The sequence below is a fragment of the Sylvia atricapilla genome, chromosome 2 (genome assembly GCF_009819655.1).
Source record: "Sylvia atricapilla isolate bSylAtr1 chromosome 2, bSylAtr1.pri, whole genome shotgun sequence".
NCBI lineage: Eukaryota > Metazoa > Chordata > Aves > Passeriformes > Sylviidae > Sylvia > Sylvia atricapilla.
The window spans coordinates 23,683,162-23,706,935 of record NC_089141.1 but is presented as its reverse complement, the minus strand read 5'-3'; the positions used below and the strand labels follow the sequence as shown (position 1 = coordinate 23,706,935).

Below are 23,774 nucleotides of genomic sequence, written 5' to 3'. Positions count from 1 at the left end.
TGGGAAGAACAAGCACTCACACAAATAGCTTCTAAAGAATCTAAACATTTCAGACTTTGTTTGACAGCCCCGAAATGGAGGGTATGACTCAAGGGAGACTCTAGCTCCCAAATTTGGGTTACATCTGTAATTTGCCTCGTTGACTAGGCTTGGCAATGAAAATCCTGGTTTTGAAGGTGAACCTCCCCACTCTGCATAAGAGAGATTACAGCAATATGTTTTTCTTTCCTGGCTGCTGCAGTATCAAACACAAAAGCTGTCAACAAATTAGGCTGCCTTAATAGCATTACTGTCTCTTTACAAGAAGGGTATAAGAGACTGTCAGGCTGCCAGGGTAAGCTGCAGCCAAAGCTAACTCTGCTTTGTAAGATGGATGGAATCTTCTTAAGGACATGCCTCTAAGCCTGTGATTTCCATGTCCACAAAGGCACCAGCATTGCACACTGAACAGCCCAGACAACCAGGACTGCCCCAGAAGGGAAGGCAGGGGTTTCCAGGCCCTGGCAAGTTCACAAGCTTGACACTTGGAAAGGCCTGCCAGCCACATCTGCAGCTTGTGTCTGGTTCCTTCTCTTGTAACAAAGCCTCATGAGCTAGCAGCTTCTGAGGCACTCACACTACCACACTGACAGTCTTTTCTCTGAGCTTGGTGTTGCATGGAAAGAAAGCACACCAACTCCTGAAGAGATACTGCAGTGCAGAAGACAAGCAGGTAATCAGAACTGCACATCCAGCAGCCAGCCTGGCAGGCTGTGGGGTCTGAATAGTGTGCAGACACCTGTGGGATCAGGAGGCCCTCAGCTTCCCTACACCAGGCCTCACTGAGAGCAACCAGCAGGAATAAATAATTTCACCTCTAGAAAAACGTTGAGCATTTCTTCTTGAATGTCTGACTGCTTTCCCTCTCCAACACAACTCAACCAAGAGCATCACTCCAGGCAGCAAAGGACACATGATGGGCAACCTGTCCTTCCCCTTCCCTCACTTCTCCCTTCCTCTGTCAGGATGGGAATATCACGCTGTAAGAATCTAGACCTCCAATTAATGTTATGGACTCAGGAGTGCTGCATGAGGTTGGAGAAGCCTTTAGAATAAGGTCTTTGAAACTCATCAAAAAATTTTAAAAATACAAACAAACAAACCAAAAAGGAGCATAAACCAAAAATATTCCACACCCATAAGCATGGAAACTTTGTTGAAAGCAAAACAATCATGTCTCATGTTTTTCCATATGACAGATCTTCTTCGTATTTCAGTCTCCACACCATGCACACAGAGCCACCTTGCACACCTAAGTCCCTTCAGTCTCCTCTTCCCAGTTCTCAAAACCTTTCAATACTAACAAATTCATGGGCAGGACGTGCCTTTACCACATTTTGTCACACAACTTCAGCCATCCTTCACCATGAAAGCTTTGCTACTCAACTCTGACTCCCTCAAAGGAATGTGCACCTCTGTAAAGGCTGTTGGGCACACCCTGCTTAACAAGCGTGACTTTCACTGATAGGGTTTGAGTGTCAAATTATTAAGTCCAGTTTTCACTGCTTTAAGCGTCCACATATCCATGTCAGTCCATCCATCCATCCGCTTTTCTAAAGCTCCACAGCTTGAAAACTGTTTGTAGAACGGCAAAGCTCAATGGGGATCGTTATCTGTGTTTGAATTTCCATGGCCACGGGTGAGCCAGGCATAGCTCATTTAGTGCTGAGGCTGCAGGCTGATAAGCATCACTTTACTGCTGCTTATACCGTGGCTCCTTCACTTTCCTGAAGGCTGTATGTGAAAGCAGCACAATAAACAACTGGGGAACTCATTTAAGTTAAAAGTTGTGTTTATTGTACTATCACAGCTAAAGAGATGACCCAAGGGTGACAAAAAGCAGAGGCTGCTTGACCCAAGCAGTGGAGCTGAAAAGTGTCAAGCCACATGACAATTAAGCCCGATCCAAAACGTGGCCATTCCACCTGGCAAAGACAAAAGCCTTATTGAGGGCGAAACACATCTGTAAAGTCATCTGGAACTGGCAAACTCAGCACTGCTAGGAAGATTTCCAGCAAGAGACAAGGATTTGGCAAAGCAAAAAGGTGAGAATGTGTGCATAACAAAGCATAAAGCAAACCCAGCCTTTCCCCATCCCACCCAGTCTCTGAGACTACATTTTGCCTCACCTACCATCAACATTGTAGACTTTCAGGCCAGCCATGTGCTTGGCTGCTCGGGATTTGGAGGCTGTTAACAAAGCTGGGTTGTAGACGGTGAAATCTCGGTAGTAATTTTCCAGAACCACCAGAGCAGCTCGTTGGATGCTGGGGAAAGAGGAAAAAATAAAATAAGACAAATCCTCTCAGATCACAACAAGCTCTCTTGTTTTCATAAAATATTAAAAAACAAAAAAGGAAAGGAAGGAAGAATTGTGATACTACTCGGAACAGAGCTGTCATGCCTACAGGACCGTGCAATACACAGAATATTAATTACTCTCTCTAGGACCTGAAATTTCATTTGAGATGCAAGATAAGTATCTCTGCCCTCAGCTCAATAGGAGGATGTCAGGAAATCCCTAAACAAGGGCAGCACATAATGTGAAGCACTAGGCTGCCTGCAGCACGGGAAATTACGGAACAAGAGCTCAGCACACCTCGGCAGTACAATCACCGTGCTGCAGAGACCTTGCTCAGGCTGGAGACCAAAACGCCCCAGAGGTTTTGCTGTAGGGGTTTTGTATCCAAGCTTCCATCCAGCTTGAATGGAAGGACCAGCTCAGATGGACGCTTTTCCTTCTGTGTCATTTCCAGCCGTAGCTCCCCAGACCTCCTCCATCCCAGCACTGACAAGAGTGTGATCTCTTCAGCTTTCACAGCAAGATAAGATCTCTGCCTGAGCAGTAGGGCTGCCGGATTACCTCAGTATTGCTGGTTAAATCCCCGGCTAGGGACAGAACGAGGAGCAGTGGCACTCCCTCCATCCCTTTGAAGGGATGCCTTTACACAAAACGATGACACATGGGAGCAAAACAAACACACGCGCCAGCAGCAGGAAAGGCTCAACCCAGAGGTATCTCTCTTTGCGATCATTTTGACAACGGAGAGAGGGAGAGAGATGTCTGTAGGCACAGTTACCAACAAATAGGGCAGCATTTCAAAACAAGCCCGAGCTCCGGCGTTTAAAAATGCGGGAGGAGGACACAGCTCTCTCCATGCTGCTCTGGCTCTGTGCCTCAGCGTGGCACCCTCAGCAGATCACCCATTCAGCCAAATGGAGTTTGCCAAGGACCCACACTAAAAATAATTTTTGTGCATTCGAAATTAAAGTGTAATTGCCAACACATTTGTTGCCAGTTAATTGGCAAGGTCAGGCTTACCAACAAGGCCTCTCCGAAGGAAAGCAACAGTGTTCTCACACATGTTACAACAGAGGAAGAAAACATTACAAGGACTGTAACGTGGGAAAATAAGACATTAACAAATTAAGCCCTAAATTCAGTGCTCAGCACTACCACAGATTCTCCGTGTGTTCCCGGAGGAGCAATTTAAATTTTCCTGTGCTTTGTGCTAATATTAAACTTCTGCATCACACCCAAGTAATTTAAACACAACACCTCCCCATCCTCACTACTCTACAGCTGCCACACTCCCACTGATCAGTGAATTAAGCACAGATGCCAGCCCATTCAAGATTCTGAGAAAGAAGAACAAACCTAGACTTGTTCACTGAGTAGCTTCATCAGTCAGTACATCACCATTCATTTGCTGTGTACCTTTGAGATGATGAATTTAGCTTTTGAAGCAAATTCCATCTTTAAGATTGTTTGGAGGGGTATTTTGGTCCAGCTAGATCATCTTAAGAAGGTTTTACCTTTCAGGTGCCACTCCTTCATAATTCCTCACCTTACATTTGGGAAAAGCAGCTCCACTTAGGCACTCAGCTACTGATTTGTGATAAAGAGCCACTAGTTAACCAAGGAAACAATTTTCCTTTGATAAAGCAGTACAGAATGACTCACTGCCAGACACACATAGATGGTGACACAGAACAGGTGAAATCCATTTTATTTCTCCCTGCCACACTTCTGATATCTACTGAGTATTTGCTGCAGCCTATAAACAAAATTTCATAAAAGTAATCATGTGGAGGCAGCACATATTCCCCTTCTGACTGCAAACATGATCAAGTTTTTCCACCTCTGCTTCCCAGGAAGATAAAACTCCATAGAATTTCATCACAAAACACAATGTTTGGAAAACGAGGACCAACTCAAAACAGGAAGATAAAAATGAACAGTTATTCTCTGTTAATACAATATACTCATTTCGAACATCACTGGAACTTCCATCCCAGCAGTGGGAAACGTTTGGGAGCTCCACTGACCAACTAGCTCTATTAGGACAAAACACAATGCATCACAGCAGAGAATAATTTATTTTTATACATACACATTTTCCCTGGACCCCACTGACAGCATTATCATCAGGATGCCAGCTTTCCCTACCTAACATCCCTTCCATCTCCTCATTCATCAACCTTCCCCACCAATTCACTGGCACGTGCACTCAAAACCCAAACTCAATAAAGCTTTTGCATTGCAGCAAGCAACGATCATTGCCCTGAAAATTAAAGCCCAGGTATTTGTTGCTGATGCAAATCCAGTACAGGGTAAATCCCACACAGGAGATGGCCCAGTCCCACAGAGGGGTCTGCTCTCCGGAACAGAAATGTAATAAACATCGGTTTCCTGGATTTCTACCAGCCCATTTCCATCTCCCATGTAGTGCATTCAAAGCACGGCAGGTTAAGAAGACAACTACAACTACAAATCTTCAAACTCTCTGTTACAGGAAAAAAAAAATAAAATAAAATTAGAAGCCGCAGACAAGTAAATTAAAAGGATCACAATAATTTGCAAGAGCAAGGAAAAGGCTGAATCAGAGCCTGCTGGGCCGTGTTGCTCAACCTCTTCACCCACATCAAGGGGAAGCCTCACCCTGCCCGGCTCAGCACGGCCAGCCCTGCCCCACATGGGCGCTCAAAGCAACAAGAACCCGCAGCCCGAGCAGGCACGGCACCCCAAGCACGGCACCGGGGCACCCCCTGCTCTTGTGCAGCACCACACGCCGGGAGGGGGCCACCCCAGGCATGGGAGCAGCCAGGGGCAGCTAAGCGAACACCACGGAAGTCTGCTGTCTCCTGACACCAATCCAGGCTTTTTTTTTTTTTTTTTTTTTGGGCTTCCCACCTCAGGGCAGCCCCTGTGCTGCCCTGCGAGCGAGGTGAAGCGGCTGCAGGAGGCGGCCCCTCCACCCACACGGCAGCTCCAGCGGGAATGGGGCTGGCAGCGCTCCCGCCGGCCCCGAGAGGAGAGGCGGCTTCCTTGCAGGGTTCAGCACCATGTCGGTCACGGCGTTCATCCCCCCCGCGTCCCAGCAAGCCGCGCCGAGGCTTTCCTTTTGTTCAGCGCTTGGAAAGAATGGGGAGGGGCAGGAAGAGAACGAACACAAAGTTTCGATACTCAATCGCCCGTATGAAAGAGGTCAGAGCGAGGACCGTCCCATCGAGAGGGTCTGGCAGCCCAGTGTATTCCGGCATTGCAGCAAACCGCCAGAACGCAGAAAAAGCGGAGCACGGAAACACAGAAATCATCATACAAAGGCTCGGGTTGGAAGGGACCTCAAAGATCATCTAGTTCTAACCCCACCCCCGCCATGGGCCGAGTACAAAAATCAGGACACAGAAAGCATTTCCATGCAACAGTTCAGATTCAAAACTGATGGCACGAGAGGAAAACCCCTCGCACAATCCAGCAGCCTACTGGAAACAGAGTTTTCCTTGCAGGCAGTGTCAGTGAGGCTCTATGCTTTGCCGCTTTGTGCAGTCGGAGGGCTGCTTGTTTCCAATGATTATCTTTACTCCCCTGAAGAAGGCCATGTCACAGCATGCTGCCAAGAGGGAAAGCAAACAAGCAGACCCAGCAGAAGCACGGGGTACCTCGGCGGCATTTGGCAGCACAGAAATGCAGAGCCCTTTACTAACAGTAAGGAATTAACTTTCACACGGCATCCAAGGAAGTGGAGGAGGGGACTATGTGACACAAAGGTAGCGAGTATTTTTTTTCTCTCAAAAGGGTAAGTCAGGAGCAGTTTTGCCTGAATACTTGCTGCTCCAAAAGATTTGAATATTTGCAGTCTGGCCATACCCTGTGCCTCAGAGGCCATTTTGACTTTGTATTTGCCTTCTGTGACACAACTACACCAATACTGAAATTGGCTGTTCTTACTGGATTTCTAGGGAAACAGGCCAGTACTATACTGAAGCAAACACAAGGAAAGAAGCCCGTTTATATCGTCAAAATACTGGCTTTGGACGCTGGTGGTTTCTAGGAAAAGGGGTTCGAGTTTTATGAAATGGTGGTGGAGGGTTGGTGAAAATAAAATAATAAGGAGAGAAAGAAAATATTAAAAATTGAAGCCACACCTCCATGCACCTGTCACTCACATGGTTTTAGTAGTTTTGTGCTTTCCTGCTAAGCTAGAAATGTAGCCTGTCATGGTACTGTAGCAAATATCAGCAGACACTGAGAATCATCGAGGGCAGAGGAGTGCCCCATACTTTTGCAACAGATCTATGTACACATTCAGAAAGAGCTGAGCTGTTTGCTACCAGAGCATTCTTGCTATGGATGCAGATCTTGCAGCATCAGGGTTTAGAGTGAGCCACACACACCTAAAATACACAGGGATAGTCAGAGGTTTGATGACTGCTGTGCTAATTGTGGGCTGAGAAAGCCTGGGGTTTTTTAATCAAATGGTTCCCAGCACAGACTCCTCTCCTCCAAACAACGTTTTCTTAACATTCTTCAAAACAGACACAGTATCAAAACAAGCTAAAGTCTCTGGGCACATAAAACACTTGCCACAACCAATTGGGAAATTTGGCACCTCCAAGAAAAGCTAAGAAAAGATTCCACAACACAGCCTTCCAAGGAGAGTCAGCTTTGCCTTACCAGACGTCTCCAGCCTAAAACTGCATGGAGCTTGCCTACTGCAGGAGATACTGAGGTCTCCTGGGGCACTGAGCTGATCATCCACAGCACTTTGTACTCTCTAGCAGGGCTGTCAGCTCACACCCAACAGGCTCAGAGGACTGCTCTGCCCTCCCTTGCAGTACAGTCACATCTCCCTCCCAGAAAACTCCCTTTTTTCCCTTTCTCATACACTTTAGCCAGGGCACAGAGCTAGGGCTTAAGTTCCTGATCCTTCACCATGCTGGCCTCTTTTCCCAGAGCAAAGTCACCAGAACTAGGAATAAAACTGGAAATAGACAATTGAAGTCAAAATGCTCCCCACACCAACATCCCAGCTGAAGAAGATTACAGAAGGGATTACCACCATCCTCTATGCAGCTCTGCCTGTCATGCCTACAGGTGAGGCCAGCACAGGCTGCCCAGATAGATGACCCTGGGAAGCACTGCCACACCAGGGGCAATGAGCTGCCAAGACACAAGGAATCTGGTATTCTCTGTCCTTCCCAAGCAACACCTTGAAGCAAGGCTCCCGAGAAGACCAAGGTCATGCAGAAGCACAAATGGCTTGGCTACAGTTTTGTCCTCTCCAGTAAACAGAGCCCGAGACAGATCTCAGCAGAGATGCCAAAGACAAGGAACTGCTCCAGCAGCTGTGGCCAACAAGCAGAGCAGAAAAACGCCTTTTGATCATCATAACTACAAGAGCATTTCAGTTTGGTACAGTGAAGAGAACAGGACTGCAGTTCCTAGGAAAAGGAAAACCACATTTTCTTGTCAGACAACCACAACTGAGATCTCCACTTGGCTAAGGCAGGCAAGCACAATCCTCGCCCTCCCTGGAACAGGCACCGGGCAACTGGGACACTGCAAGTTTGTTTTAGATACCAAACTTCTGGCATTTGGTGAGGCAGGGAAAAGAATTTGCAAGGTCAAACTTTTATGAGGAAAGGGAAGAAAACCTCATCATAGCAGCAGGCTGTCAGCATGATGGCAGCACAGCTGCTGCCCCCAAGGAAGCCAACATCCATCCATTAATGATATATATGGAACCCAAACACACACAAGGTTTACCCCAGTTTTGCAGTGACCCATCTCCATCTTTTCTCTGCCCTCACAGCCTTTTTTAACAACATGGAAAGAACAGGACAGGAATTTAAGGTGTGTCCCCATCTAGATCCAACATTGGACATCGGAACAACACAACTAACGTACATTTAAGGAGAGTGCCAGCCCAGTTTCTAATCGCAGATCTCCCCTTTTCTAACCTGTGCAGTCCAAGATATGTTGCTCTCCAACAGACATTTTAAGTCTCATCTTCTGCAAGACAAGAATCAGAATCAACACACCAGCTGAGCAATACAATAGTTCACTGCTGAAGTAGAAGGGATTTCAACATGGAAATTTTCTGAATGAAAGAGCAGAATTTGTTTTCAGGTTGGGTCTTCAGTTTGTTTTCCTAAAACCTCAAAAAGCAGCCTAGTCAAAACCCTCCAGTACAGGTGAAAAATATCCCTGTAAGTCTACTACTAACTTTGCTGTTACATTTGAGTGGTTTCATTTTGAAGGGAATCTGTCAGTATTTCTAAAAACCAGATTTTACAGGAGGGTATGACCAAACTTGGGGGCTGTGGGGAAATCAACTCCTTTACCTCATACAAACCAAACAAGCTACTTACTTAAGCCTTTCTGAGGAATCCTATAAAAGCACTCCCAGGCCAGCACTAAAAAGATGCTGCTACAGAAGTACAGAGCATGAAGTTTTAGCCAGCAGCTATAAAACCCCAGTAAACCCAATGGCATGCTCCCACTGCAGTTCTCCTGAGAAACTTCAAGCCTGATACCTCAGGAAGTTAACTGGTCTTTAGGGTACCAGCACACAGCTTGAATGTTTTCCCCAGTCACCTTTATTGGTAGAACCTCAAACCTTGATGAATGCTTTACCAACAGCTGCACTGCCCTTCCTTCCAACAGCTGAAGGTGGCAGCTAGCATAACAGACTAGGAAAAAGAAAAACCAGAACACTACTGGTAATATGTAGTGTGGAGGAGAGCACAAGGAGTGGTCCAAAAGGTCCAATAATATGATTTGCCAGGAAAGGACAATCACTGTGTTGAGGTCAGATGCTGTGACAGCACCACGCTTCTCTTCCTCAGTAACACAGTAAACATCTCGTTTCACAGTATGTGGTGCCAAGGTACACAAAGATCATAAGGACACTTGTTACCTCCAACATCAAATTCAACAGACAGAAAATGAAATAAGCTGTAGAAGTCTAACATGAATTTTGGAAACAATAGGGGTTCTGGAGCACCAGAAGGGCTTCCTATGGAAGGCAGTGGACTCCCTTAAAAAAAACCCAATATTTAATCCCTTGCTGAGATGAAGCTTCTTGCCAAGTTCCCTGTATACAATTCTAGGAGGCCTTATTGCAGCAGGTCAGCCTAGGTAACTGGGAAGGTTGCCTTCCAGCCCCTCACAGAATAGCTACAGGAGTTTAACATGTGGCAAAGCCACTTGGCTCCAGTTGCCTCAAGCCATCCATACGGATGGGTGAATGCTTCAAGAGCAGCTTCAGGAGCTGCATCTGAAAGAGCCCCTTGTGAAAGCCTGAACATGTGGTGCAACAAACTTCTCCCTCAGCCTGAGGAAGCCAGATACAGGAGAGCAGGCTCCAAAGCAAACTGCCGACATCCTCTTAAGCCAAGACCACATCTCCAAGGGGAGCAGCATGTATGGGGAGTGGTTGTCAAGCACTTACCATCCAGATACCTAGCAGAGCCACTAAATCCAAATGGTATAGCTCATGAATTAGCCAGGGCACAAAAGCAGCTTTCAGGCACTCATGGCTTGGGCTGTATTTCAGCCAGTTCCTCAGACACCAATAACCACATGCAGATGCCCCAATAGCTCTCAAACTAGACACCCACTTCCCTTTGATGCCATACAACACATTCAAACAGGCAAAGGCACTACCTTCCCATCAAACAGAAAGAGAACACTTGCTACAAGTTGCTCATTGCTCCAGGGTCTGCTGCAACACAGACAAGAAACATGAGAGGCAAAGGAGCTGCCCATGCCCCTGCCATGTCCCAGACACCTGCAGTGAACCAAAGCAACACCTGGCCAGACATTCACACCTCAAGCCCAACCCAGCACCCTCAGGAGCCACTAGGAGTTTAACTGGACCTGGAGAGCAGCAGCTACTAGATCCAGGAGCAAGAGCTCGGAAAGGGGTTTTCCAAGGGCACTGCTAGCACACCAAACATTTGTCTCCATGATATGGTTTCACCAAGTGGTGGGGGTAGCCTCAAGGGAGCTAATGAGAATACTATCTTGGTTATTCGTGAAAGAAAAAACAAACCACAAGCAAAACACCAACTATTGTCTGCTCACACTAAAGGAAAGCCAAAGATATGACAGGCTTTCTTCATCTATTGAGCAAATAGGCAGTTTGGGGAGGAAAGAGAAGTGAGAGAAGAACACAAAGAGGACAACTTAATTGAAAAGGTGATGGGAAGAAGCTGCTGCTGAGCTTTCCTCACAAACCTGCACAGCATGGTAGACACTGGCACCCCAGAAATACATAAGTGTTGATAAAGCAGGGGCAAGTTGGCTTCCCCAGGCACTGTGGGTGTTGCACCCAGCTGCCAGCAGTCCACACCAAATTTGACACAGACCCATAACCAATTTGAGAGAGTCAGGGACACTGCTGAAGTCAATCTTACAGTTAACATTTGCACAGCTGAGCAGATTATTGAGGCCAATGGGCTCTGCGGAAGGAGATCAGCACAACACAAAATAATTTACAAAGTCCAGTCTCACACCTGGTGATATGGCTGTAAACCAAATCCAGAAGTATGCTGCCATCTATTTGTGCACCATGTCCAGCTCTGAATCTCCAAGGACATGACCTGAGGTGCTCAAGACCAATCCCCCGTGCTTGGGCCAAGGTGGGTCTCCTGTAGGTCAGACGGACAGGGGAGGAGAAGCAAGGACTGGAGGCTCTCCTTTCCCCAAAACTCAGCAGAGGAGGAAACTTTAGCAGACAGAGCCCTGCCCCACCAAGGAGGGCTCCCACAGACTGCAGGAATCTATGAGATTCAGGCAATACTCCTCAAAGAGCTGGCTGACGTCATCGCAAAGCCTCTCTTGAGGATTTTTGAGCAGTCATCGGCCTCATTTTCAAGAAGGAGGATCCCAGATACTACAGGCCTGTCAGTGTCAGTTCAATGCCTGGTAAAGTGATGGAGAAGATTATTCTGGGAGGTATTGAAAAACACCTGAAAGTGTGATGACAACACAGCCATCACTCACAGCCAGCACAGCTTCATGAGAGGAAAGTCATGCTTATCAAAACTCATTGCCTTTCATGACAAGGTAACCCAGCTAGTTGATCAAGGGAAGCCAGTTGGTGTAATCTTTTTGGATTTCAGTCCAGCTTTTGACAATGTCTCTCACAGGATCCTACTGGATGTCCAGCATTCAGCTGGATAAACATATCATGTGATGGGTGAGCAACTGGGTCAGACACAAAGGGTTATAGTGAATGGTGTAACATCAGACTGGAGACCTGTCACTAGTGTGGCTCCACATGGCTCCATCCTCAGCTCTGTGCTCTTCAACATCTTTATAAATGCCTTGGACACAAGATTGGAAGGGATACTAAGCAATTTTGCAGGTGATACAAAACTGGGAGGAACAGCTGACGACCTTGAAGGGGGGGAGGCCCTGCAGAGAGACCCAGTCAAGTGACAGGGATTGGCAATTACCAACCACGTGAATGGTTTCAACAAGAGAAAGTGACAGATTCTACACCTGGGATGGGGCAATTCTGGATGTAAAGACAGACTGGGGAATAAGATGCTGGAAAGCATTGCCACAGAAAGGGACCTGGAGATCCTGGTCAATGGCAAGCTGAGTATCAGTCAGCGGCCATGAAAGAATTCTATCCTGCATCTTTCCCTCCACCAAACCTTTCCTCTGCCACCACAAGCATTTGTAACCATTAAACACCACAAGGGTAGTTAAGAAGACTGCAGAAATTAAGCTGAGCAAAATAATCCAAGTAGAAAAATACACACACAAACTGCAAAGCTACAAGGATTATAGAGATGTGAATTACCTGTTCCCCAGTTCCACCAGTGCATTGCTGTGCAACTAGACAATATTTCTTTGGGAGGGGTGAGGAAGGGATCAGGATGCTGACAGGATTTTTTCCTGCAGCAGCATCAGCATAAGAAGTGATGCAGAACTATGATCAAACATTTATGTAATTGAGGGGTGTACAGAGTATTTCTGAGGGAGGTGTACCCTCTTTCAAAAGTTTCTACACACTTGATGTCGTATTTAGGATTTAGGGAGTTTCAAACAAGTCAGGGGGACAGAACAATACCAAGGTGTGCTTTACCTTCTGAACACAGGAGTTAGGAGCAAGATTATGAGCCTACCCTGTGTGCAAGGGTGAGCTGAGACAGGCACTTAGTGCAGACACAAGGGATGAAGTACCAGACATCCTCAAGCCCTGAGCTACAGGGCACCCATCAGCTTCCAGCTCAAGCTTGTGTCCTGCTCAAGCACCCAGGAACCCTACAGAAGTCATATGGGCAGAAAGTAACATATGGGACCATGGATTACCATTTCCAGTTCTTGGGAGCAGCATAATCCATGACAGCAATGCATTTCCTCTTCCTAGCATGCATGCATGCTATACCTCTTGATTAGTTTGAACCTCAAATGAAAAAAAAAAAAAAAAAAAAAGTATATGCAGCAGCTGGCAGGTACGGTAAGAAGTTTGTAAGAGTCTGCATTTACACGAGAGAATTTAAAGCCTGTTCATGCTTCAAATAAGGCCACTCACACATTTAGCCAAGCAATTCTTCAAGCTACATTAATAGTAATGAAGTAACTAAGGGTGAGGCTTTTTGTTAGTAGTTTTTTTTGTGGGTGGGAGAAGAGGTTAGTTGCTGATTTAGGGGTTTTATTTATGTCAAACCTAAGAAGTACAGCTTTAATTCCAAGGAAATAAAGTGTTCAAAGCTTCTACTGGCAGTGAAACTCCAGTGATGTGATAAGACCTTACATTTAGATGCTGCAGCCACAAAAGATCAGCATTCAGCTCTTGATCTTACAGCTGCCTGGTCAGATGCTCTCTCAGGAAAGAGAACCGTCTCTTATTTGACTCCTAGGTGGAGATGGGATTAACGTGGCAAGACTTTGAATAAGGTTGCCTTTGGAGTCAACAGAGCGGCTTTAACTTGTTCCAGGATTCCTCTCAAACACTTGGGAATTTTGTTCTTCTGCAAGCCTATAAAGACAGGCTTTAAAGAGGCAGCATCCATGTCAGCCACCAGCAGATCTTTGCACACAGAGGGTTATCCACTCTCAAACTCAAACAGCGTCCCTCACAAAGCTCCACCCCAGCAAGCTCTGCAAAAGTAAGAGCCACCTGATTGTATAACCAGCACTCAGCAACCCTACGAAACAACACTGGGGCAACCAGGACGTGACCTGCAGTTACAAGCAAAGAAAAAATCCAGCCCCAGCAAGGCTGCAGATAACCCTCCACCAGGACTAGAGGAATGCAAGCCAGAGTCAGCAGCCTGAAGCTCCAAACCACAGCCAAGGTCCTTAGTGCTGTGCCAGGAATCTGTTCTCCTGTCAGCCAGGGAATAGCTCTCCCCACACTGTCAGTTGATGTCCCCACTTGACCTACACTGAACAAAAGAACTTTAAGCACTGAAGTTCATTTAAGCATGTACTGGAGGGACACTCAAGTTATAAGTGAAAATATTGTCCTCAATTTTATAGCCAGTAATAAATAAAAAAAAAAAAAATAAAGTTCTATTACTACCACACAGCTCCCGATTAACTTTTCCTTACTTCTTCAAGGTAGAGTCAGGAATTAGCTTCCATATTTATTGGACTTCACTTGTTGTGCTATATTGGAACTGTAAATTCACAATTCCTTGTCCTCTTAGCAAAACGTGAGCCTCTACTTTTCCCTCGAAGGGCACATACCTCACTTCTTTGCAGAATATTTCTATTTCATCATTCACCACGAGACAGATGTCAAAGGTTGAGGGGGTGGATTTCCCCCCCCCCCCCCCCAGCATTTGAAGATAAAAGTACCCTCACAGCCACAAAATTTGTTGGGCAGCTTAGGGAGGCCATCTGTCTCTGTGGGTGGTACACACAGGCACTTCAGAGGACACGGACAGCAGTGGAACAGAAATTCCATGACAAACCCCCTAAGTACAGGGTAGGCTGGAGTGCATACCGTTCTTGGACTTCTGGGCAGAGTTGGTTTTGAAAGACAAGCCAACAAGAAAGGAAATCCCTGCAGATGAACCCAATGGCATTTCCTCCACACCACTTCTTTCAGAAAGATGAAGCGGAGCAGCTCCTCACCAGGGAGCAAGCAACACTGTACTGGCCCTTTGGGTTAATAATTGACAGTGGGCACTTCACCTGCAAGTAGGCTTGTAAACTTTTAAAGTATTAAGTATTCCAAATATGCAAGACTGCTCCAGGGTATAACAATCAGCCTGCACCACTTGCTCTTGCTGCCTAGTGCATCTGCAGGAGCACAAGTCAGTCTGGTACCTGCACTGGAGCACTCAGCTCATCCTCCTCCCAGTAAGGAGGAGAGAAGATGGTGTGTGCACAGAGGGTGCTGGGGGTGATCAGGGATCAAGATCAAGGAAGGGAGTAGAGAAGGGTAGAAAGATGTGGGGACATCAGATCCCCCAGCTCTGTGTCCCGTTTATCAAAAGGAGGAGCAGTTCCATATGAAAAGGCATCTGTAAAATCTGGAAACTGTATGCAGAAAGGTCAGAGGCTAGGAAAACATGCTCCTTTCAGAAAAGCACACTCTCCAAGGCTTCGGAGACAGACTTTACCCCATCAGAAACTCCCAGAGAAGTTATGAATTTTGTCAATACTGATGGTCCTTCCTAGACTTTCCCCTCACCTCTAACGAGGAGCACCCGGCACTCCTAGAGCTTACTGTTAACTTCTGCCACAAACAAGCAGCCTCTTAATGAGGTACTGCTCTGACCCATGCCATAAGTCTCAGCTGAACTTTGCTGGCAATACACCCCTTGCACCACCAAACAGACCCTTGTAAAACAGAACAAGGCACCATTCCTATAACTCATCCGGAACATCAAAGGAAACTGCTCCCTACTCGGCAGGGAACAGCACTTTTTCCTTTTTTCAGAGGCTACTGGAAAATTTCCTTCTGCAATTCCACGGGTACCTATCTCTGCAGCACCATCCTCCAGAGGTGAGGCAGGGGGAAAAGCACGGCCTGTGACTAAAAATGGTTAAGAATGTGGCTGAAAAATCTCTTCCCATAGAAGTCATTATCAGTTCATCCCATAGAAGTCATTATCAGTTCATCCACAAGTCAGAGCTTTCCTTCCTATTCCAGGACTACTTCGTGGCACGGGGTGTTTGAAAGGTGCTAATGCTCAGCTGCCCACTATGAACAAGTTCTGCAAGTTTAGGACGGGGAGCGTGGAAAAGCAGCCCAGATGAGTTGCAAGAAGTTGCAGAGATGATAAGTTGCAAGAAAGCAGTTGTAAACGCAGTTTGGTGAAGCGCTGCTGGAGAGCCACTGGGCTGGGGGGGTCACAAGTCTGACACCTCCCAGTGCTAAAGAAGCTGCTCTGGAGAAGACTCCTCAGTTTCCCCAGGAGCTTCACACTTGCAGATGCAATTAACACCCATTTAGCAGGCTATCCCAGAACTTCTTGGGAGGGGAGAGTGATCAACGCTGGTGCTCATCCCATTTGGTGATGGGCAGGAGAAATTCACACAAAAACGGGCATCAGGACACTTTGTACAAATTTCAGGACAGGGAAAATGTATTCAAGAACAAGGCTAATTTCACACAGGCCGGAGGCTCTGGCAACAGAGCTGGTCTGCAAAGTCTGTGTAATGTGTTGTTCTAGCAAGTTCCTGCAATCAAAGCAGCAAGACAGTTAACGATATGTTTTGCTTCAGAACAAGGTAAAAACTCATCAGCTCAATCTGTTTCATCAGTGTGCATCACTAGAGAAGATGGTGATGTTGAAGAAACCCCAAGGAGAAAGGAGGGTCAGTGTAATTCCTCAAGTCCCTGGGAACACAGAGGAAACAAAGGAGGGAAGGAGAAGCCTGGAGTGTCTCCAGCAGGGTTTAGCTCGGCAGCTACAGCACTGCACTATGGTGCACCAATACTTGTCCTGCAGTCCCTTCTGACGGCCCTACTGGGAACAGAAATATCCCAGAAGTGTATGCGTGGGCTCAGCCACTCTATGAAGGAACACTGCAAACAGACACACAGTATGAAGTTCCTTCACCAGAAACCAGCAAGATTTCAGCAGCTCTTGCTCAGGGAAAAGATCCCACTGCCTAAACCCATGGTTACAACCATGCTAGAAACAGAAACCAAGGCGTCTATATTCCATGGAAGCTTTCCTTCTGAGGAGCAGAAAGATTTTAAAACAGTGTAAGTGTCGATACAACTCCACACAAGAGCAATCCGTACAAATTGTTCAGTTCAAATGCTGACCACATGCTCCTCATTAGACACTTGTTATGGGAAGGCATATTTGAGCAACAAGATCAGGTGTCAAGGCTTACAAATGCAGGCTGGAATATGGAGAAGCCTATTCCCAGTCCTTAGCCCTCAACAGAGAACAAAGTACCAGTGGCACCAAGGGATGCCTGACCAGAGAGCGCTCATCAGATTAATCAGTAAATGCCGACAACCTAGAAACCAGCTTTATAAGCAACAGGTCCAACAAATACCCAAAGCAGCTGGGAGACAAGGCTGAATGTGCTCCCTTTCCACAGAATGTGTCTGCATCTACTTTTTGTTTGTCCTTTTCTTTTCTTGCACCTGGTGGTGCAAGCCACCAGGTCTCTCAGTAAGGTATTGATAACTCCTGCAGGGAAGGCACAGGGTTTTCAGAGACAGGTACTTGTTTTGAGGAAGCAGCTGTTCCCTTCCTGAATTTTTAAACCATAGTCCCGCAAACACTCATGCAAATGGAGGTGGGTAAAGGGAATGCTCAAGCACACTTTTATTATACAGAACTGCTACTTCTGAGTACCAAGCTTCTCTTGATTAGAGTGACAAAAGAACACTGACCAGCACACAGCCATCTGCAAAACTTGAATCCTGATTCTAAAGGTGTAAACGGGCTTCCCCACCAGCTTCCTAGCCACCTAGCTCATGAAGGCAAGCCCACACCAGAAAGGACAGTGTCCTGGTTTTCTCTGGGATTGCGTTACTTCTCTTCCTAGTAAACTGATGTTTGGGTTGTTGCTAAGTACTGCTTACTCTAAGTCAAGGACTTTTCAGTTTCCCATGCTCTGCCTTTCAGTGACGAGTTGCACAAGAAGCTGGGAGGGAGCACAGCCAGGACAGCTGACCCAAACTGGCCAAAGGGATATTCCATACCACAAAAACATCATGCTCAGTGTATCAACTGAGGACAGCTGGCCAGGAGCCACCAATCACTGCCCAGGAACAGGCTGGGCATCAGTCAGTGGGTGGAGAATGAAGTGAATAAAATTAAGGGACTCCTAGTTGTTCAAGTGTTGGAAGTTTGGTTACTGTTACTTATTACTGTTGAGTGCACTAGTATCCATAGCAACTTGCATGCCCCTTACCTTCCCTCGAAAGTTTGTATCCCAGACCCCAGTTTCTTACCCCTTGTATTGTACACCCCTTGCCCTCTGCTGCTCCTCCCACCTGCCCTCTGCCTGCTCCAGTTGCTGTTCCCTGCCAGTGCCCGGCCTGCCCGTCAAACTGCTGTTGCCACCCCTATGGAAAACACAAGGACTCCCATGAAGCTCCGCTCCAAGAGGAAGTGGAGTTGCTGGCAAAATGGTCCAAAAGCTGCAACCCAACACAAAATCCAAATAAAAGAAAGACACTACAATACTGAGAGGACCCTCAGCTACCGGAGGACTGATTCTGCCTTCTCGCCATGACCACAGGAGGACTGAGCAAGGGTGACGACCCTAGACCAAACGTGCCAAATTGAGTTCCTGCGAACACTCCTGAGGGCGAACTCCCGGCTCTGCAGTGGCTCTGCAGCAACGAGGGCAGTGGCAGGACCGACCCGGACCTCCTCCTCGGTGAAGCAGCAGTGGTGTAGGCCATCCCTTGAGCTTCCCCTTCTTAAATAAAGGCATTTAAGGAGTTAATATCATCTCCCGCCCTGGTCATTTCTAACAGAGAACAACTGTATTGAGCATTACTTGCCTTCCTCAGGTTTTATTCTCTCTCTCCCCTCTTTGTTACAATTACAAATATCACTGTCATTATAATTAGTATTACATTTTACATTAATTAGACTATTAAACTGTTCTTATATCAACCCACAGATTTAACCTTTTTTTTTTCTGACTCTCATCCCCATCCTACAGAGCAAGGTGTGAGTGAGGGGTTGTGTGGTACTTACATGCCAGTGGGGGTAAACCACGACAGACAGACAAAAAAGACTGAAACTCCTACTCCTTTAAACAGCCCAACACCAGATGAACTATCACAGCCCTGCCCCTCATATACCTGCTGTAAGGATGAGCAAAAGGGAGAAGAATCCACTCTCAAACATTTCTAACCTCAGAAAACCAAGACTAACTATACTGCAGCCCAACATTCAGTCTATGTGAAAGATCAGTAATTATCACGCGTATTACAAGACGTTTATTTTCTTGAGCCGCGTAGACTAGCAAAGCTAGAGGGTGAGAAAGAATATTCACTGGATAGAAAGACAATATAGTTAGCAAAGGAGGGGTTTCTCCAGCAAGATCCTTCCTACACAGTTTCTGAACCATAAAGACAGTACTGAACTCTGGATGACAAGTGCCATCATCATCCCTATTTATACTGAAAAACTGAGGCTGCAAATCCCATCCTCCACTCAAAAAAGTATCATCCTTTCAACTGAAAAGTTACCTACTTTTGTGCTCCCCCACCTCTGTTTCCTTTTCAAAGTGTCACCACCATTCCCACCCAACCTCCTGCATTTTCCCAAGCTTGACCTTTGCTGCATCTCTGCTGCTCCCTGCTCTTTACCCACACATATGACCAGAAGGCTTTTGCCCTGTGTGACCACCCTTCCCACCAGGAGCAGCTGAGCAGTCAGTGAGCTGAGACTTGGCACCACACTCATCAAGACTCCTGTTTAATTTTTACCTCCCCCCTCCAAGCTCCTGAATCAACGCCAAAGGGAACGTTCGTTTTGGCAGTCAAGTCTCCCAGAAGAAAAGTTATAGCCAAAGTTCTGGGGGTGGGACCAAGCCAGCCTATTAATAGGCTGATTAGAATATGAATTTGGGGAACTACTCCCAAATATGCTTACCCTCCTGGACCTGGGGCTCTCAGGGGTGGAGTGGAATACCTAACTCAGCACTTTCAACTTCTTTACTGCATCTGGAGCCAAGGAGGGTGGAAAATCCTGTCTGTACCCTGCCTTGCAAAAACATGGTTTGCCAGAAGGGAGGCTGAGCTATTGTTTTCTTCCCTTCTCTCCCAGAAAACACGCTGCTCTCATACTTACATAGCAGCTCCTTCTGCCTCACCAGAAAAGACCTGAGTTGGAAAGCTTCCATCTTGGATTAAAAAGGGTGATACCAACAATTCTGCTGTTAAAAAAACCAACCCAGAACTACTCCAAGAAACAACAGCGAGCAATATAAGACATCTCAAGTCCTCTCTCATCACCAACTTCTCCAAAGCACACTAGATGGCTGATGAAGACAGACTCTGTGGATTGCTGGTGATCAAAACTTTGAAGATATTTGAGAGCATAAAGAGACAAAAGGTTTTAATTTCAGCAGACATTCAGACTGCTATACCTGTTAAATAAAGCAAGCTGCTTCCTTCCAAGTGGCAGCTCAGAACCTCTCCAAGATCCCTTCAACAGGGTTAGGATGAGGTAAGCATGCATGGTGGCAAACAGAGCCCAAAGGCAACAGCAAGTGATATATGCCTACTCCATCATAGTTGGAATCACCTCTCCAGCACACCCACAAGGCTGCTTCTCCAACCTTCCTCTAATCCATACTGTCCTTGCATGTCTTCACATCCTCCCATCAACTGACCCAAAAGACACCCCACTCCAGCCCCATGCCTCAGCCAGACAATCAAGGACAGAAGGCAGCATCTTGTCATCCTGGCTTACATTCAATCAAAACGCATGACAACATCTTAATGAAAACTCTGCAAAATTATGCTGCGAAGATGATCAAGTTCTCTTTTTTTTTTTTTTCATGTTTCACAAACATCTCACCATCTTAAGCCCGTAGAAGCTGAAGGAGATATCAACTACATTCACTTTTTACACAGTTTATCACATTGGAGCCACACTCTTTATCAAAATCAGAAGCTCTTACAACTTACACGCAAGTAACACACACAAGACAAACTCTTCCTTAGCTGAGAGATATCCTGATCAAACCTACAGCTTTACCTTTGCAACAGTAAATATGGAAACACACACAGGCTTCAAAACACATGTCAATACACATTATGCTCATCTGTCAAACTAAGGAAAAAGCAACACTAATTTAGAATTATCAGACATGCTTGATGAGACTCTTCTGTAACACAAGACATCCATGTGCTGCATGGCTTGCATTCAATGTACCAAATGAAACTGAAATTAGCTTGCCAACAAATGAGAAGTTACAAGTTTTCATACATCTGAGGTTTTACAACTCCATGCTGCCTTAGCACCACCCCAGACATTTCAAAACCCTGCTGCAAAAAAGAATTGGAGAAAACACTGTTTCTAACACATGCACTATTTAAATATTCAGGCAAAGATTCTAAAGACAAAATTCTTTGTCTCCAACAGCAAGTGAGACATGCAGACTTTGGCAGGTGTAGGATCTCAGCTCCTCTGAACACAAACCCACAATCTACCACCAAGCAAACTCTCTCAAACCAAATCTGCTGTGTGTGTATATATGGGTAAATACAGACACATACCAAACTTTCTCTGCAGAATTCACTTATGATTGAACTGCCTCATCACACCTCAAGGCACAATACAGGGAAACTCTGGTAGTCATCTCTCTATCTCTCTCGTCATATAGGTTATACTGGATCACTGACCACAGAGCAATTAAGCTCAAAAAAATTGATTTCACAAGAAAACCAATAGATATTAGTACATTTCTTGAAATCCTGAAGGAGACATTTAATTAAGTCAATGCAATTCCATTATAGAAGAGGGGCTCTCACCTTCACATTTTACAGAGAAGGAAAACAAAGCAGAGTCCAGGTTTATTTTACCCAACAGGTCTCGAGTTCTTTATCCACAAGAAAACTCAGGGACTTCAGCTTGAACCACTAAATCTGCTTCAAAGCAATTCTACAGCTAAACTAATGGCTGCAGGAGACTGTTCCTACATCCACTTAAACCAGCAGATGCTAATCTCTTCATCTGCCACAGATACACATGCCATTGGGGTCTGGACAGGATAAGCTGAACAGATGTTTAAGTTAAGTGCACATTCAGCCTGGGAAATCATCTCCAGAGCTCAGCTGCTAGCTTCACAGGACGCAGGAACTAAGGGATTTCTGGAGAGCTTTGCAGGACACAGGAACTAAGTCCATTCAGACACCTGTCCTTTTCTGTACCCTTGCTAAGGGAAGCACTAATGCCAGCAGGAGGGTGGAAGCAGCATGCATGTGTCATACCTACAGCTCCCAAATACTCCCAGACACATCCAACCCAGCAAACTGATCCATACCTAATGGCAAAAAGAGCATCATGCCACAAAACCTTCAGCCCCTGACACACGGCCTGGCCTGCTGTCAGGAGTCTCTGAGCAGTTATGCTCTGCATGGCCTGAAGGGCTGCTCCCAAAGCAGGGCCTGGCCCCTACAAGCAAAATACACAAGGCAGCCCCAATTACACAAGGAGAGCTCCCCATATTCCTCCAGCAAGGAGACAAAGAAAGAAGCCTAGAGAAAGATCTTAAAGATCTCATCAGGCATCACCCATTGACCATCTCAAAGTTATGACATCAGCTTTTTTCATGTACTGAAATGCACAGGACTCCTCTGAGGCAGGCACAGCCTCTCCCACGCTCAGAGGGGGCAGGGAGGTTCAGCTGGGTAACTTTGGCGGGACTCTAGGAAGTCTTCTGGGGGAAGATTCAGGAACCAGCAATAACACATACTCAAATGCAGCTGATGCTTCAAAGCCACACTTCTCTACACAGACTCCAAGGGCTCGCACCTACCTCAGGTGTCCCAAGCTGTAGTATCGCGACTCTCCGTCCGTGGAGCGAACCACCTTGACGGTGAACATGGGCTGCAGCTGCCGCAGCTCCAGCAGCACGATGGCCAGGTAGTGGATGAAGAGCAGGGCATCCACCAGGGACACGGCGTACTGCACTATCCCTTGGTAGTTGGTGTCCTTCGAGTCCAAGATGCGAACGCCGTAGAAGAGCCAGTAGGAAAACACAAAGAGGAATATGAGGACCAGCAGAAGGGCCCGAAACACAAACACCCTTGGTAGGTCTGCCTTGGGCTGGCGGAAGAAAAGAGCCCAGGTCCCAATCAGGAGAATGAGGAGTTTAAACGCCACAGAGATGAACAGTCCCTCACAGACAGTACCACACGGCTCCAGATCGTCTCGCCACAGGATCTGGGGTAACAGAATGAAGGCAATGGGGGTAAGGAAGACTAGGAGTCCGAGAACAGCTGCCACTGTTAAGCCCAGGTAACGCTTGCAGTCCAACCCAACGCTGTCTTCCAGATCCTTACTGATCCGGGCAATGTCCTCCTGGGAAATACTGTGCTCAGAGGTGCCTGTGATTGCTGTCGTGGTCTCACCCCAGTTGTCATCCTGAAGGAGGAAGAGACAGACAGAAATAACATTGAAGCAATCTGGCCATTCCTTCCAGAGGTTCTATTTTTCTTGCCTGGAAAGATTGCTAAAACAGCCTTACGTTCCAGAAAAAATACACAGCAAAAGAAACTCCTCAAAAACAATGAATAATCAACCCTGACAATTAGTAAAGCTTTGGAAACAACAGCAACTTGTCCAAACCAGTGACTATAAACATTAGGTGCTAAAAGCCCATAAATGCAGAGCAGGTAGCTCAGCTTGCTGTGCCACTCACTGTACCCCCAGAGGTTCTTCTTCCAGCACATTTAACAAGTAACAATGACATAAGTCTTGGAAACTGTAGTAATCACCAGTTCCCATGTCCAGGGCAAGGACTAGTGTTCTTCCAACCCACAAATTCTGCAGTGCAGCTGCACCACAAAAGCACCTGGAAGGGAAATTTTCATTTCAGCGTTTCAAACCAGTTGTTGTTGTTACACAATCAAAAGCATGTTCACACATTATTTTTCCATCCGTAACAGAAGCAAACCACACCTCTAGCAAGTTCCTCCACTTCATTGTCTTTTATTCTCCTCTACAGTAGCACTGCCCTCAGTAGCTGACAATCTAATACAAGTTCAGTTAAACCAACACATCACAGGTGATCACAGAGGATATTTTCAGGTATGAGGCTTTTAAGTTTAGAGGATCCTAGACTGCCAAGTAGCTCTGGTACTACAATCCAGCCATTGTCAGAAGCCACTTACTCACAAAGAGGCTTACCTGAAATACAGTCACCATACAGCCAAGTTTCAGATTACATTACGTGTTCTGAAAGTTTCATTTCTTCCCCAGCTAACATCAGACAATGTCTGCATTGGTTCTCCCATGCTACAATGAATCCCAACTGC

At 46.3% G+C, this 23,774-nt stretch overlaps 1 protein-coding gene across 1 annotated transcript in view; it reads right to left on the bottom strand.

Annotated features, from left to right (window-relative positions):
* Positions 1-23,774, bottom strand: part of VANGL1 (VANGL planar cell polarity protein 1) — a 46,781-nt gene that overhangs the window by 10,252 nt on the left and 12,755 nt on the right. Inside the window, exons 4-5 of the mRNA XM_066340995.1 lie at positions 22,274-22,881; positions 2,173-2,306 (exon numbers count right to left, since the gene is read on the bottom strand). Coding sequence (XP_066197092.1) covers positions 2,173-2,306; positions 22,274-22,881 — 742 coding nt within the window. The remainder of the gene's footprint in view (positions 1-2,172; positions 2,307-22,273; positions 22,882-23,774) is intronic.